Genomic DNA, 16516 nt, shown 5'->3' with positions numbered 1-16516 from the left:
ATCTCATGATGGCACTGCCCCATACTTTTGAAGTAATAAAAAAAAAAGAAAAAACTCAATTAACCAAGCTGGTCAGCTATTTTCTCTCTCTTGATACAAGGACCTGAATGTAAATATATTACCCATCCCATGTTCTTTACAATACGTGAACCTCAGATACAAGATCATAACTGAAGAAAATTAATGCGCAACCCATCAAATTTTACTGAAATGGATGGGAGAGACATGACCTTGTTGAGGTTCTAGGAGTTCAAAGCTTTTTTTGGGGAGATGGGGGGGGGGCTAAAAATGAGGTAGTATATTTGGTAATATTTATAAGCACATATTAGCACTTTCCTGTTTCTGTTACTTAACATAAAAAATTACTTCAAGTAACAGAAATAGGAAAATACTCATGTTATTTATTTTTTATTTCTAAGTATTATTCTGCCTTTCACTACCAAGTACCTGAATTCATTTTATGAAGTAGTTCTTCATAAAATGAATTCAGTAAAGATATATTTAAATAAGCATATAGTGTATATATATATATATATATATAAAATATACACACAGTTGCAGTTGAATTAGCAACATCTATCTAATACCTCATGGGGCCACCTTTTGCTTCTGTAATACAACCTGAACATGTCTTGCAATGGACTCAAGGTGTTGCTTGGTGGGGTAGTGCATGCATTGCACAATGTGTCCAGACATGCCCACACATTGTCAAGTGGATGGCTGTAGCATCGAATGTCCTTTTGCAGTAGGTCTGAAACATGCAAAAGTGGGGTTCAGTTTGGATGAGTTGGGCACCTGTGGAATGACAGCGAATGCGCCATCATCTTCCTGAAACTAGTTAGCAACCTGCCAGGCCTTGTGGTATGGCTTGTTTTCTTGCTGATAGATGTCGGACTTGTCTGAACACTGTCATCATGAAGGGGTATACAGTGATGATAGAAAGGTAGTCATTCACATCAAGCTGTTGATTAATGTTGATTAGAGGAACCAGGGCATGCCACAAAGAGTCTCCAAACTATAACACCACCACCACCACCACCAGCCTGCCAAACACCAACAGTGCATCCAGATGTCACAGTCTCATGTTGCTGTCTCTAAATGTGTATATGTCCATCAGCATAAGAGAATTGGAAATGGAATTCATCAGAACAGGCAACAAATTTCCACATGTTGGTGGTCTAGTGTCGGTGCTGACATGCCCATACAAAGTACAATTTTGCGTGTCTTGCGGTGATGTACACATGTGTACCTGTGTCAGCCGATGACTGCTACAGCCTATATAAAGTAGTCCATGTAGATATTGGTTTTGCTATTCCAGTGTTGTAATGAGTGGTTAGCTAGGCTATTGTGCTACACAGCTGCTGTGTTAAGTCATATGATGCTCATTACGGGCACTGACCACATGTGGCTGTCTCACGTGTGACCTTTGTTGGTTGTTTGACTGTTGTTAAGCCAGTCACAGTAAATGTGTGACACCACAGAATGGGAGTACTTAACCATGTTGGCTATTGTTAAGATACTGGAACCTGCTTATGTTGCCCCTACAATCATTTCACTGAAGTTGGAAAGATCTCAATGCTGACCCATTCTTTCTCGCAGACACTTGAAAATTGATTGCCACGTGCGAACTATAATCTTACAGCAGCCATTCCTGACTTTGAGTCTTCACCAGTGTCACAGACATTCCAATGCTAGCAAAAGTGTTGCTGCTAATGCAAAGTCATCTGAGTGTATATTAGTCAATCACTAAATAATATATGTTTACCTCGGGAGAAAACAATGGATTAGGCAATTTAGTAGTGATGTATAAGCGAAAGGTATTCATCACATCCACCTCTTTGTCACCAACTTTTACCTGTTAAAGATCAGAGTTTGCACAGTGTAGTTACTATTTTACTAGCCAGTATATTTTATAGATCTGTATATTTGCATATACTGATCTATAAAACAAAAAAAAATTATGAATACAAGAAAATTAATATAATTTCAATAAATATATTCTATATATTTATTGAATTCTGAATAATTTAAATTCAGAAAGCTAATAAATAAACAGTAATGCAATATATATTTTGTTTCACTTAAAAAAAACTGTATGGCATTTTATCCATTTTCAGAATATATTTGTGTGTGTTTTGGATACAGTTATATTTGAAGTTTGAATTCAGAAATCAGATCCATAATTGCTATCTTCCATAATAAATTTGTATAGCTGAAAGAAATTATGGACTCACAGTATTTTACTAGGCATGTATATATATTTTTTACAAACGTCACTATATAGACTATTCTCCAACATAGTATTGGGCCACTAAATAAAAAAGCATCTGGTTAGAAAAAAAAATGGATAAATGAAGCTTGTAATACAAGCTTAATTTATCCAAATACACAGGGGGGAAAATGATAAATAAATGATAGAGAAAATATCAAAAATTTAGAGGGGAAAAATACTACAAAGTTAAATCAGTTAAACTGCAGCAAAGAAGAGAACAAAACTGTTAAATAAAGTAAAAGATAAAGAAAGATGTAGGCAAGCATTCCAAAATCATATTTATTACTTTATTACAATTGTTTTTACTTACATACATTTCCAATTTAATTTTGTTTTTTAAAATTTTAACCTTCATTCAGTTTAATTTCATTTGCATATACTACACTCCATTTTAGGCATTATGTAAGGGTAATTAAGCTACAAGACATATCTTCTGATAAAATTTGGTGTGAATTAACAATATAATTTTTGCCTGGTGTTGTTAGCATAGGGATGATGTATAAAGAAAAACAAGGCAAATGAACTTTGGCAAATATAGTATGCAAAGAAATGTACATTAATTTTAAGATCATAGTGTTTGCTTACTGCAGTTGAAAGTCTTCTGGTCACCACATCCAGAATCATTAAATGTATAATGGAGAAGCACTGCCAAATGAATTTTTGGAAGAATTCTTGAATTATCCAAATGAATTTGGATAATTCAAGTTTTTGGACAGCCAGATTTTAGACATTCTACCTGTATTATGGGCATTGGGCAGTTGCATTACATCTCTTACATAAGCCTAAAGAATGCCATAGTGATGACATTCTCATATTTCAATGAAAGCTTTATTTGAAGTGTCAATCAGAGAGTTAATCTGGCCACCTCTACTCTACAATTAGCCTGTATTATTTTTAATTTAATTTAACATCTTTATAATTTAGATACTTCTGATGACTTTATGAATGTAATAGTTTATTCTCTCTCTCTCTCTCTCTCTCTCTCTCTCTCTCTCTCATTCCTGTTCCTTTTTGCTATTACCCTCTCTACATTACTATCTGCCACTTTTTTGATGAGGTGTCTGGGTTCAATTCCAGACACCTCATCAATGACCAGAAGAATTTTTAAAGTTCTTTTCAATCAGATTGTAGCTAACTGATTTCATGCAGATGGAACAGGGTTTTCTCCATAAGTTATTCTGGAGTTTTCAGTCTGCACTGCATGCAAATTTGACGAAGGACACACAATTCTAACACACAAAAAATACTTATGAACATGAATGACAACTCAAGAAATGTATTTAATTTACATTGCCATATTCTTAATCCACACATTCTGTACCAATGTTTAACTCCTTTCATTATATTTTATTGAATTACAATTATATATTCATAAATAGTTAAGAATAAGAAATACTGATGGTCAAGTTTTTTTTTTTAACTTACTTTATAAGTACTTCCAGATTTAATGAAATTTTTATCAAGCACATTATCTAGAACAGGATCTAATACTTCACCAACATCTTCAATTAACAATGGTAGTCCCAATGAAAGTGCATCTTCCAAGAAAGTTCTAAAATACTTATGATTAAGTGATGACACCTTAAAAAAAAAAAAAAAAAAAAAAGGACATTCATTCATAATATCTTTGATAATAGAGAGCTATTAAATGCTTGATAATTCCTATATTCTATTATATTATGAAACAACATGAATTACCTTTATTTTAGATATAGGAAGCTTCTTTTCCAACCAACTCTCCTGGTCCAACGTGCTAATAATTCTTTGGGAAGGCGATATCAAATTTTAAAAAGCATGTGGGACATTTTCCCCACTGTCGGAACCGTAGTGTTCAGACCCCTTGGTCTCAACACTATGGTTCTGACAGTGGAGAAGATGTCCCACATGTTTTGTAAAATTGATATCGCCTTCACAAAGAATTATTAGCGCGTTGCACCAGGAGAGTTGGCTGGAAAAGAAGCTTTCTATATCTAAAATAAAAGTAATCCCTGTTGTTTCATAATAATTCATATTAGTAAAATATGAATTATGAATTATTGAGTAGCACAGCTCTGATCCATACTATATAATAATTCATAATATCATATGCAAGTTTAAGATTTTAATTAAATCCCTCCAGCACCAATTAACATATTTGCATACAAAGTGAACCATTTATTTCCAAAACTGTGAGTGATAAAATGTTGCTTTTCAACAACATGGTATAAATTTTATGCATACTATTAAGATCCATTTATTTTTCATCTGCATATGCACATCTGAAAAAAAGTAACTGCTTCAATCTTTTTTGAACACACCTCTAAAAAATCAAATTTCTATATTGAAAACATATTTTATTTATATTTTTTAATATAAAGTGGGGTTTTATTTTAAAAAATAATTATTAATTTGTTTTGAAATAAAACTCCCAGAAATGCTTTAGGCATGCACTTTAGACATTAAAAAACATGTTTTCAAACATGTTTTTTAATGCCTGCATTACACTTGAGCAAAACTTAAAAAAAAAAAAAAAAAAAAAAAAAAAAGAGAGAGGAAAAAAAAAAAAAAAAATCAATCTGCATCCTTCAGTGATTCATTGTCTACCAGACATTTAAACAGCTGAAACAAGTGTAAGCAGTTGTGATATGCTATGATCAAATGTAAAGCCAGCAAGTTTGGTGACTGGAAACCAGAGATACTGCTACTTTTAAATTCAAGTTTAAAATTAAAATTTCAATTCTATATGCAAGAATAGGCACAAAAAGCCTATAAAACCATTTTATTTTATTTTTTATGGCCAAACTTCAATAAAAAAAATTAATGATACAAATGAAAAGTCACACCAATAATGAAGGAAAACTACAATTCTCATTGGCATCACTGTAAACAACATTGCAATTTTAAATTTAAGTCATTCTGGTGCACAGCATAAGCCAACACATCAGCTTAACAATGTAGTGTAATCAGTGTTCTATAATACTAATACTCAATTAGAGTATATTTATGTTGGCACATTATAGTCTTAGTTGCTAATGCACCAATAAAACCCAAATCAAATCTATTTATGAAAAATTAAAATCTAGTCAAGTGACATCAATATAAATTTTAGTGTTCCTTCAGTATGGTTTTTGATTTTCTATCTGAACCACTGATTTTTACAGAAGTGGAGAAGCATGACAGTAGAAAAACATGATAAGTGTTTCATTACTAGGGCATTCGTCACTATATTTTACAATTTTTTACAATTAATTTTTTAAGAACCAAAAATGCACCAAATGCCTGCTGATATAAGTTTTTCAGTGTACCCACCAAATGGTTAAAAAAACATGTTTATATGAGTTTGGACACATTCTGTGAATGCAAATGTAATTTCTCTGAAATATAAAAAAAAAAATAATAAAATTTTTAAAAATTACTTTCATTTGGAATAGATGGAACAAGTTTCACCTTTTGAGAAAGAAGATGGATAGTACCAACACCAATGAATGCCAATTTCTTTTTTTTTTGAAGTACCAATTTTAAAATGAATGTCAATTTCATTTAGGATTAATTAAGAGGTTACCATGAAACTCATAGGTAATTACACAGAAATTTATACATATTCTAATGTAAATAGTAATTTTTGCTTCATTTTTTTTCAGGTTTGAAGGATGAGTAGTAAAAAACAGTCTCAGGTACCTAGTGAGGTAATTATCTTATATTTAGTTTCCTGATAAGAAAGGGGATGTTTGAAGAAATATAGCAACACTATCTGAAATAAATAAAAAAAAAAAAAAACAAGGTAAAATTACTTGAAATGACCTATTCTCTCATTTGCAATTCTACTTTTTAGTTTTTTTGATATACATGAACACCAAAGCTAATTATACTATTTTTATCTATATTCTGGCAGAAATCTTCATTCTGAAGTAATGCATAATGAATGTTATTAATATCATTATTCTTATTTATAAACTTACTCTTTTTGAAGGAGTTTACTTATGCATGGAGTAATGAATGCACATCATTTATGCTACCAACATAGTTTTAATGCGTCGTTTTAAATTATATCTCATATTGTGAATACCTTCATGACAGGTTGCAATGGTATTGCACTACCTCAAATAAGTAACACGGCCGACCGGGCTAGCCGAGTGGGTAAAGTACCTGCCCGGCAACCCAAAGGTCGCGGGTTCGATTCCCGCCTCGGGCTTGGATCAAAGTACTGTAAAAACCTTGGGAGGTGCAATATGGCCACAGAAGCCGATGCGCCAACAACTACCAAATCAAAAAAAAAAAATAAATAAAAATAAGTAACACTTTACCTATGAAGAAAACTATTGTTACTCTTTTAACACAACTGCAAACAGCACTTGCATTAATATTAAATTCAGGCTTATCTTTGAAATGGCCATTACAGGAGATGTCACATGAACATATGACATTATTGAATAAAGTTAGAAACTGAGCTCTGGGTGTTAATATCTTAAAAATATATGCAATGCATTCTTGAAAATACTATAATTACATTGTCAAGAGTAATGTTTACAGTAAAAAGGCACATCAAAGGCAGATATTGCTAGGGTATCAGAGACGTGGTGTCACACAGATATAAGGAATGCAGAATTGGAATTTGGGGAATATAATGTGTACAGAAAGGATACAGGATAGGAAGGGAGGAGGGGTTATGCTATTAGTTAAGAAACACAAAATCTAAGGCAGTGCATCTAGTTGACACTGGTGGACAATGCAATGTTGAGTCAGTTTGATGTGAAATAACACTGGAAAAGCAAAATGAGGGTAGGAGTGTGTTATAGGACAGGTGACTCTGATGAGTACAATGAACAACTATACAGAGAAACAGAGTGTACCTGTGGAATGTCTTATAATGGGAGATTTTTAACTTCCCAGATATTGACTGGAACTTGTAGGTTGGTCCCTTGACTTTTGTGGATTTACTGGATGATTTTCTACAGCAGCATGTTCAAGAAGCAACCAGAGGGAGTGATACTCTTGATCTGATTATTAGCAGTGATTATTCATGCATTAAGAATTTACAGATAAAGGAACCAGTAGGTGGTAGTGATCATAGTGTACTGATGTGGGATTTACTAAAAGATGTAATTGCCATCAGGAGTAAAGGGAAGGGTTTTGCTTTTGTAAAGGTGACTACAGTGGTCTCAGAGTTTCTAAATTCTGTCCAACTGATGATGCTACCAACAGCAAATTCTAAACTATAAAAAAAGCAAATTCTATAAATTCAAAACTATAAAAAAAGCAAATTCTATAAATTCAAAACTATAAATGCAAATTCAGAACTATAAATGAAAATTCAGAACTATAACTGCAGTTTTGTCTACAATGTGTACAGAAAAGATAGACAGGATAGGAAGGGAGGAGAGGTTATGCTGTTGTTAAGAAATACATAAAATCTAAGGAAGCACAACATATATGTTTCAAACTCACAAAGGGGTGGGGATCAAAGGGTAACACGAGTAATTACAGGACATGTTAGTTTAAGTTGTGTTCCTGGGAAAATAATGGCGTCATTGGTTAAAGCAATGCAGGATCACCTAGACAAGACTGCAGTTATAGTTCAGAATTTGCTTTTAAAGTTTTGAAATTATTTCGAATTTACATAATTTACTTTTTCTTGGGAAGCATTCAAGGAAGGAATCTTGGAAGCTACTAAACTTTTTGTCCCAACTAAGAAATACTGTTCAAAGTTTAACCCTAAATGGATGTCAGATGAACTAATGAGACTTGTGGCAGAGAACAAAAATGCATGGGATATATATAAATTATCAGGTGATAAAGAAGACTATGCTAGATATAACCTAGTCTGTAATCAAGTCACAAAAGAGGTTACACAAGCAAAGGCTGATTATGAGGAACCTTTGGCAAATGATGCAAAAGAAAAACAGCAAAGACTTCTTTACTTATGTAAACTCTATAAGGAAGAAATGAATCAGATTGGTCTACTTGATATCAATGGCTCAATTGTTGATGATCCTGCTGTGGTCGCTGACAAACTGAAAGAGTATTTTGTACCTAATTCACAGATGAGGAAGTCTGTAGGGAAGTGGAGGAAAAAAGCTTATCAAACTCTAGCAGGGAGCTAAATGATTTTGTAATAACTGCGAGCAAAGTGGAGGAGAAATTGTTAAAGGTGAACATAAGATAGGCACCTGGGGTGGATGGGATCTATCCAGTTATATTAAAGGAAGCAGGAAAGAAAGTTAGCAAACCACTAGCCATAATTATTTTAAAAAAAACTTCCTTGGGAGGTTCCCAGAGACTGGAGATGGGCAAACGTGTTCTCAATTCAAAACAGGGGATCAATGGGTGACATGGGAAATTACAGACCTGTAAGTTTAACTTCTCTTCCGGAGAAAATAATGGAGTCACTGGTTAAAGATGCACTGCAGTTATAATTCAGACACAGCATGGGTTGTTAAGGGAAAGTCTTGTCTGACAAATTTGATTGGATACTATTATGTGGTTACAAAGGAATGGATGCAAAAAATAATTTTAATATCATATGTTTGGATTTTAGTAAAGCTTTTGATACTGTAACACATGGCAGACTACTGTACAAATTGGAGCAGTATGGCATTCAGGGCAAGTTGCTGCTATGGATAAAGGGATGGTTTAGTGGGAGAAGACAGAGAGTGCTAATCAATGGACAGTGCTCATCGTGGACTAATGTTATTAGTGGAGTACCCCAGAGTTCGGTGTTGGGCCCATTGTTGTTTTCTGTATTTATCAATGATATTGAAGAAGGAATATCAGGATTAATTTCCATGTTTGCAAGTGATATGAAGGTTGGCAGGGTTGTTAATGACAGTAATGATAGTATGCTACTGCAATAGGATCTAGAAAAGTTGAGCAGATGGGCTAAGAGGAGGAAACTGAAGTTTAACATTGACTAATCTAAAGTACTGCATAATGGTTAGCAATAACCCCAGAGTAACGTACCAATTGTGTGGTACTATACTCAGGGTAGTGGAGAATGAAAAGGACTAGGGGATTATTGTTCAGTCAGATATGAAGTTTTCTGAGCAGTGGACATGCTGCAAGGGTAGCTCATGGTGTCTCTTCAATGATATACAGGAATTTTGCTAGCAGGGATAAGGAGGTGATTGTCCCCTTGTATAAGGCAATGGTCGGGCCACACCTTGAGTACTGCATACAGGTCTGGAGGCCTCATTTTAGGAAGGATGAAGAGCTGCTGGAAAGAGTATAGAGAAGGGCAATGAGATTGTTGAATGCAACAAAGAATTGCTGTTACCAAGAAAGGCTTAATTTCTGCAAACTGCAGAATCTGGAGACTAGGCATCTGCAAGGTGATCTAATTCAGATGTATAAGGCTTTGAATAGTTTAAGCAAGCTCAATGCTGATGAGATTCTTCCTCTTTCTCAGATTACTCACCTGAGGGGATATAAATTGAAATTGAGGAATGGCAATTGTAGAATAGATGTGCAGAAATTTGCCTTTAGCCAGCGGGTGGTTGATAGTTGGAACAAACTTCCATCTTTCGTAGTGGGGGTCGACAATTAAATAAGTTCAAGGCAGAATCAGACAAGCATTTGGAGTAAATAGATGGGTGAAATTGGAAGGTTTTTTTTTTTTTTTTCTCTTTTTGGCTGATGCTATATAAGCTTGATTTCTTGTATCATAGGCCTCTACTAATGCTAGTGCTAACGATACAGAAAAATCATCAAAATATAATTCCATATCACTTACTATGTTAATTGCAATTTCATTAAAAGGATAATATTAAATTTAAAAAGAAAATAAAGTGTTGTGTTATTCTTGCTTCGAGAGTTATTAAACATTAAAAATACTCTTGCATATAATTCACACACAATATGTAGTAGAATTTAAAAATTTCAGAACTTGTAGAAATCATTTACACAATACTGGTTTTGTGTGTGTGGTGTTAAGTGGTAAGCCAGCTAGTGCTTTAAAGCATCTGCAAACTGTGCCTGTAATTATGTACAGTATATTCTTTTTCAGTATTCTTGTTTTCTGGGCAAAAAAACTTGAGAGTCCTGGAGATAAAATCAGGAAACACGTGCCCAAGATTGAAACTAACTCTATCAAGGTGTGAAAAGATACCATAAGCTTTCAAAATGGTTTTCCTCCATCTGTGGCAGCAATTTTTCAAAAGGAATGGAAATAAATTGCAGCCAACAGCTATCAGAAGTCGGTAGAAAGAAAGCCCAGAAGGACTGAGGCTGTTAAGGCCAAAGGTGTCTCTACTATGTATTATGTTTTGAATTAAAAGTTATTTTTTGCAACTATCTTATGTGCATCTGAATACTTTCGGTCATCATATATGTGTTTGCATGTATCAACATGATTGCGTACACAAAGATGCACCTAGGCATTGAATCCTTTGATAACTGTTTCAAAACTAAGGCTCTACTACATACAGTCTTTTATGCCATGTCATAGAAAAGTATAAATATTGTCAATATATACATATATATATATATATATGTGGTAACCTTTAAACTGAAATCTTTTTCTTTCTTTTTTATCCAATTTTTTCCTTGTCCTTGTGGATCAATTAACAGAGGATAACGTGCTGATTGTGTAGCAATTATTCCATTCTGTAAAGACAATTCATCATTTGGCAGTCCTTGAACACCCCATTCAGCTATCTATAATTCAAAATAGCATTGAAAATTGAAACATTTTTATTACATAACTGATCCTTAACAAAGACAAAAATATTTTTAAAACTTCATAATTTTATTATATTTAAAATAAGTACAGGCATACCTCGGTTAACGTTACCTCTGATAACGAAGCTTCGATATAACGAAGTCCGCAATTTCAAGCCCCATTTAACATAAAAAAAAATATTCCAGTTTAATCACCTGAAATCTAAACAAACTGAAGAAATTACGGAAACCTTTTGGGCTTCTCGTGGTTGGTTCGAGAAATTTAAAAAAACGGGCCAGGATTCATAATGTAAAATTAACAGGAGAAGCTGCAAATAAGTTTCCAGAAAAACTAAAGGAAATAATTGAACGTGAAAATTTTCCACCAAATTTGGTGTTCAGTGTTGACGAAAGCGGTTTGTTCTGGAGACGGCTACCAACAAAAAGCTTCATTTCTATTGAATAAAAATCAGCTGCTGGGTTCAAAGCAGCCAAAGACCATTTAACGTTACTCTTTGGATCAAATGACTCTGGCGATTATAAATTAAAATTGTTATTAGTTTACCATTCAGAAAATCCGAGGGCGTTAAAAGGTAACATAAAAATGAATTTACCTGTAATATGAAAAGCAAATAGAAAAGCGTGGGTTACCAAGGAGTTATTTACTGATTGGTTTGTTAACCGTTTTTGTCCTGAAGTAAAACGGTATTGTCAAAAAAACAACTTTAAAGAAAAAGCTCTTTTGTTGTTAGACAATGCTCTGGGACATTCTACTGATCTTAACACATTGGACACATGCATTCCTGTCAAAGTTGTGTTTCTTCCAGCAAACACAACTTCCCTGATTCAACCATTGGATCAGGGAGTAATAGCATCATTTAAAGCTTATTATCTGCGTCGAACATTAAGCAATTTAACTGAACTAGAGGATAAAGAGGAAATGACAGTTAAAACTTTTTGGAAAAACTACACCATTAAAAACGCAATTGAAAACATTGATAGTTCTTGGAAAGAAGTCACTAAGAAATGCTTAAATGGAGTTTAGCGCAAAATATGGCCAGAAGTTGTACTAGAAGAAGAAAATAACATCCAAGAAATTAGAAATGAAGTTATCCAGATGGCTCAATCAATAGGTTTCGAAAATGTCGATGAAGAGGATGTTAGAAATTTATTGAATGCAGAAGATGATGGTTTTTCAGTGGAAGATTTAGAAAACCTTGTTAGCAACGAAGACAAAGATAATGAAGACGAAGTTAAAGAAGTTCCTGCCGAAAAAGTGTTAACAACCAAAGATTTAAAAAGGTGCTTAAATGACATTGAAAACGTTTTAAATTTTTTTAGTGAAAATGATCCTGATTTAGGAAGAAGTGTTATTGTTAAGCGATCAGTGTTAAATGCAATAACTCCGTATAGGCAATTGTTAAATGAAAGAGAAAAGCATAAGTAATCAACTTTAGACTCATATTTTAAAATGTGATTTCACTTTGTATGTAAGTTGACTGTTTATTTAATAAAACTTTCCTTTGTTTGAAAAAAAAGCTTTTCATTTTCTTTACGTAGGAACGTATCCCTATTCTGACCATAGTATTTTTACCTCTGAAAACGAAGTTTCGCTTAACGAAGTAATTTCGTGGAACGCATCCTATTCGTTATTTGAGGTATGCCTGTATATAATTTCTCTGAATCTCATTTAAAAGTTGTTTTGAATCTGGAATTTAATCTAAACACTATTTTTTATTTATTCCTTTATCCGATATCATTAACCTTGAAATCATTTTTAATAGTAAATTCTCCCATCAGCTTGACATAGTACAAATTATTAAAGCTGCATTTAAAACTCTTTATTTTCCCAAATAAGGAAATCAAGGGTTTTAGTATCAGGTGATTTTACTTACATCCTTCATTCAATGAGGGAGGAGCATTTGCAGCATCTAACAAAAATATAAATATAATTGTTTGGTGTTACTGATTTTGACTTGTAGGTGGGTTTGTCAACTTTTCTTCCGCTGAAGAGATGTGTGTTTCCTCTCTTTCTCTCTCTGGTACTTGATCAGGTACTTCTTCTGTGGGGACCTTGTTGGTTCCTATTTGCTCTTGAATAAGCAGATGATGTTGAAGATATCCACACACGAGGTGGGAAATTGCCTTTATATAAGTATCCAAGTGAGCCAGCATACTATGAGAGGGTGACATCCTACGGTGAAATGATTACACCTAATGCTCAGTTAATGTGTAGTGTATTCTTGAAAAACCACACATTAAATTAATGTACACTTGCCTAGCTTGCCAAAATATATTCCCAAAGATTTGTGAATAATTTGATATTTTTAAAATGAAATATGTATAAATATAATTACTGTATATACCTGAAACTAAACCCGTTGAAAATTTTCATTCAAAGACTAAAATGTTCCCTTCTTTTCATCATTTCCTTCTTCTTTTCATCATAAAGAATCTAATAGCAAACAGTGAATTACAAAGGTGAATCTGACATTACTGATTCTTTCAACATTGGTATCAGAATCCTACATTAGAATATGACTTAATCATTACTATCATCCCTTTCTTTAATTTGTGTTTATGCCTGTAACTTAAAAGTGCTAGTCATGAGGCCTTCTCAATGGGACTCCAGCAACTCATTCATATCATTGATATCCATTTCCAGGTGTTTTGCATGTCTAAAATTTCCTTTGTGACATTGTCTTGCATTTTTTGGGAATCTTCATAGTCATGGACAAAGTTTTCTTAATGAGAAAACAAAGTGAAGATGCTCCTGGAACTGGTGGGCTGAAAAAGAAAGGCCTATAGATCAAAGGGAGTCATTTTCACCTTTAAGCAGTATTATTTGAGAAGCATCATAACTCAGCCCATATTGTTTAGGGGTGAAAATGACCCTTTTATCACAGACTTTTCCTTCTCACCTCCACCTGTTCCAGGGGTATCCCTCACTCTGTGTTTTTTTTTTCATTTGTTTGACATAGGAAAATGAATCACACACAGTAAAATGCACTTTTACACATTAATGTTCCATTAAAACTATAAAAACTGGGAAGCCAAAACAACATCCTTGAGATGGCTGAACCAGTAACAAAACCAAAACCTTTACTTTAATTTCAATTTCAATTTATAAGGCACATTAGCTGCTAATCTCATTAATCTCAAAGTATGAGATTACTTTCTGATCATACTTTGGCTGCTCAGAAGAATCAAGAGTGCAATTACTATACTAATTTACTAGGATAACATCATAGCAAGCTAGAAATGCTTGGTTTGGGTTTTATTGGCACATCAGCAACTGAAGATATAAAGCACCAAAACCATGTCATATAGAAGTACTGAATTAAATTTTTCAATGACCTAAAGAATTAGGTCACTATGTCAAAATATATAACAAAAAATGCATTAAAAAAAAAAGTAAAGTGCAGCCATTATCAACCCACTGCAGGATGGAAGCCTCCTCAACAATTCATGTTGAGGGAAATGGACCATAATCTGCCACGCTGGTCCAGTGTAGGTTGGCAGATCGATCATATTCAGCAGTCAGGGGCTTGAATCCCGGTCTCTACTCAAAGAGCGTGTGCTACTGCACTCCCGCCCACTTGGCTACGGAGGCATAAAATATAACATTAATACCTTTATTGTTATATTTTATTTATTGTTATAAAATATAACAATAAAGGTATAGCAATAAAAAGTTAAATCTTAAATACAAGTAAAAAGATTAATAGATTTCATAACTAAAAACAGAAGACAGTTATTATCAGAAAAAATCTGATTGAATGTATAAGGCTCAGCTAGATGACTAAAAAGCAGAAATATAAAACATGGTCATGTCTATTAATGTAGATGCTCAGATAATATATGACAAAACGATTAAAAAGGTGCTGCAATTCTCACACATAGGAGACACATCTGCTATGTGTCCACCCATGCGGAGGTGAGCTAGAACAACTTCCTCTCTACAGTTCCTGTGCAGACTAGACTGCCAGTGTTGGATTATAGGCTTTATCTGATACAGCTTGTTTGTGATCTGCCCATGCCAAGGTTGTTGTCATTAGGAGAGTAATGTAAAGTGCCCAAGGTTGCCATTGGGAGAGTAATGTAAAGTGCCCACGGTTTCCATTGGGAGAGTAATGTAAAGTGCTAAAGACTACCTAGAAGCACTACTTTATAACGTCTAAATATCATTCAGCACAGTGCTCTGAGGACTGTGTTGGGCACTTTCAGGACTTCTCCAATCCAAAGTCTTTATATCGAAGCACATGATCCTCCATTACATCTTTGTAGGAAAACGTTGCTCCAATACGCTGCTAAAATCCAGAGATTACCATCTCACTCCACTTGGGAGTATCTTTACAATACTCCATGGGATTTTTTCTACGAGAGCAAACCAAATGAAAATAGACCTGCTTCACTCAGAATTAAAGAGCTTTTTCAGAATTGGAATATTTATTTAAGTGATATCTTTCAAGACACAACTGCTCCTGTTCCACCTTGGACATATGTTTCTGCCTCTTACGATGTACATTTTCTTCAGTGGGGGAAAAATGTCATACTACACTGCAATATCAGGCTGTTGCATTCATCTCATGATCGAATGCATTCATCTGATGGATCGAAAACTGTAAGTACGGTAGGTGCTATTGCAGTTTTTGCTTTATTCACTGCTACAGCCTCACTACCATTAGCCTGCAACATCTTCACTGTTGAATTATATGCTATCAAATTAGCACTTGGTAAAATTATTGAGCTATCGATATCACCTGGCATAATTTACACAGACTCCCTCAGTGCTGCCATAAGGAAGTGAAATCCATGTTTAGTCTCTAGAGCAAAGTTTCTGGCATTCCCCCTCCCCCAACTCCAATACTTCTCCTTCAACCCATGCATGGTACTAAGTACTATAAGTACTACAGGTTTGATACCTTTCGTGTTTGGGGTTTTCATAAAAAAATAAATAATAAATAAAAAAAAAAAAGTATTTCCCATCTTCCCATCCAGTCTTGAAATACATCCATTTCCAGTTAATCTCCTGCAACATGTCCAGTCAGTTTTTGCTGGATACTTGGTCATTCTGGCATTCCAGGAAATGAAAGTGCTGACTTTGCCACTAAACATCCCGAACCCTCTCTCTCTCACAACACCCTCAGGTTCCTTATAGCGACTATAAGCATTCACAAAGCATGCTACGACAACTGGTCACAGATCTGGAAAAGTAACACGAACAATAAACTTTGCTAGATAAAACAAGGTCCAGAGCTGTGGCTCTCTAGCTTCCAACCAAACAGAAGAGAGGAAGTGATATTGGCACGACTCAGAATTGGACACACTCATTGTACACATCTCTTCCTATTATTTGGAGAAAACGCACCTCAGTGTTCATCCTATCAGATGCAATTTACGGTCTGTCATTTTCTGGTTGATTGTCCTTTACATTCAACCATCCACCCTAACACTTTCAAATCTCTCTCCACATTGAACATCTCGCATGATTTATCGCACTTCATAGGAAATTAAGCAAACATAGAAGAGCTTTTGATGTTCCTAAAATATATTGATCAATACAGGAGCATATAATTTAACATCTATAACTATATGTTGCCTGAAAATAAA

At 34.1% G+C, this 16516-nt stretch overlaps 1 protein-coding gene across 1 annotated transcript in view; it reads right to left on the bottom strand.

The window, feature by feature from the left end:
* Positions 1 to 16516, bottom strand: part of LOC150085960 (dynein axonemal heavy chain 8-like) — a 1559705-nt gene that overhangs the window by 358083 nt on the left and 1185106 nt on the right. The window contains exons 69-71 of the mRNA XM_090374756.1: positions 10745 to 10900; positions 3698 to 3853; positions 1766 to 1855 (exon numbers count right to left, since the gene is read on the bottom strand). Coding sequence (XP_090230882.1) covers positions 1766 to 1855; positions 3698 to 3853; positions 10745 to 10900 — 402 coding nt within the window. The remainder of the gene's footprint in view (positions 1 to 1765; positions 1856 to 3697; positions 3854 to 10744; positions 10901 to 16516) is intronic.

This window comes from Mastigoproctus giganteus, chromosome 5 (genome assembly GCF_048544385.1).
Source record: "Mastigoproctus giganteus isolate SK-2022 chromosome 5, ASM4854438v1, whole genome shotgun sequence".
Classification (NCBI taxonomy): Eukaryota; Metazoa; Arthropoda; class Arachnida; order Uropygi; family Thelyphonidae; genus Mastigoproctus; species Mastigoproctus giganteus.
Note: the sequence above shows the minus strand (reverse complement) of the source record. Positions and strands in the feature narration are given on the sequence as shown.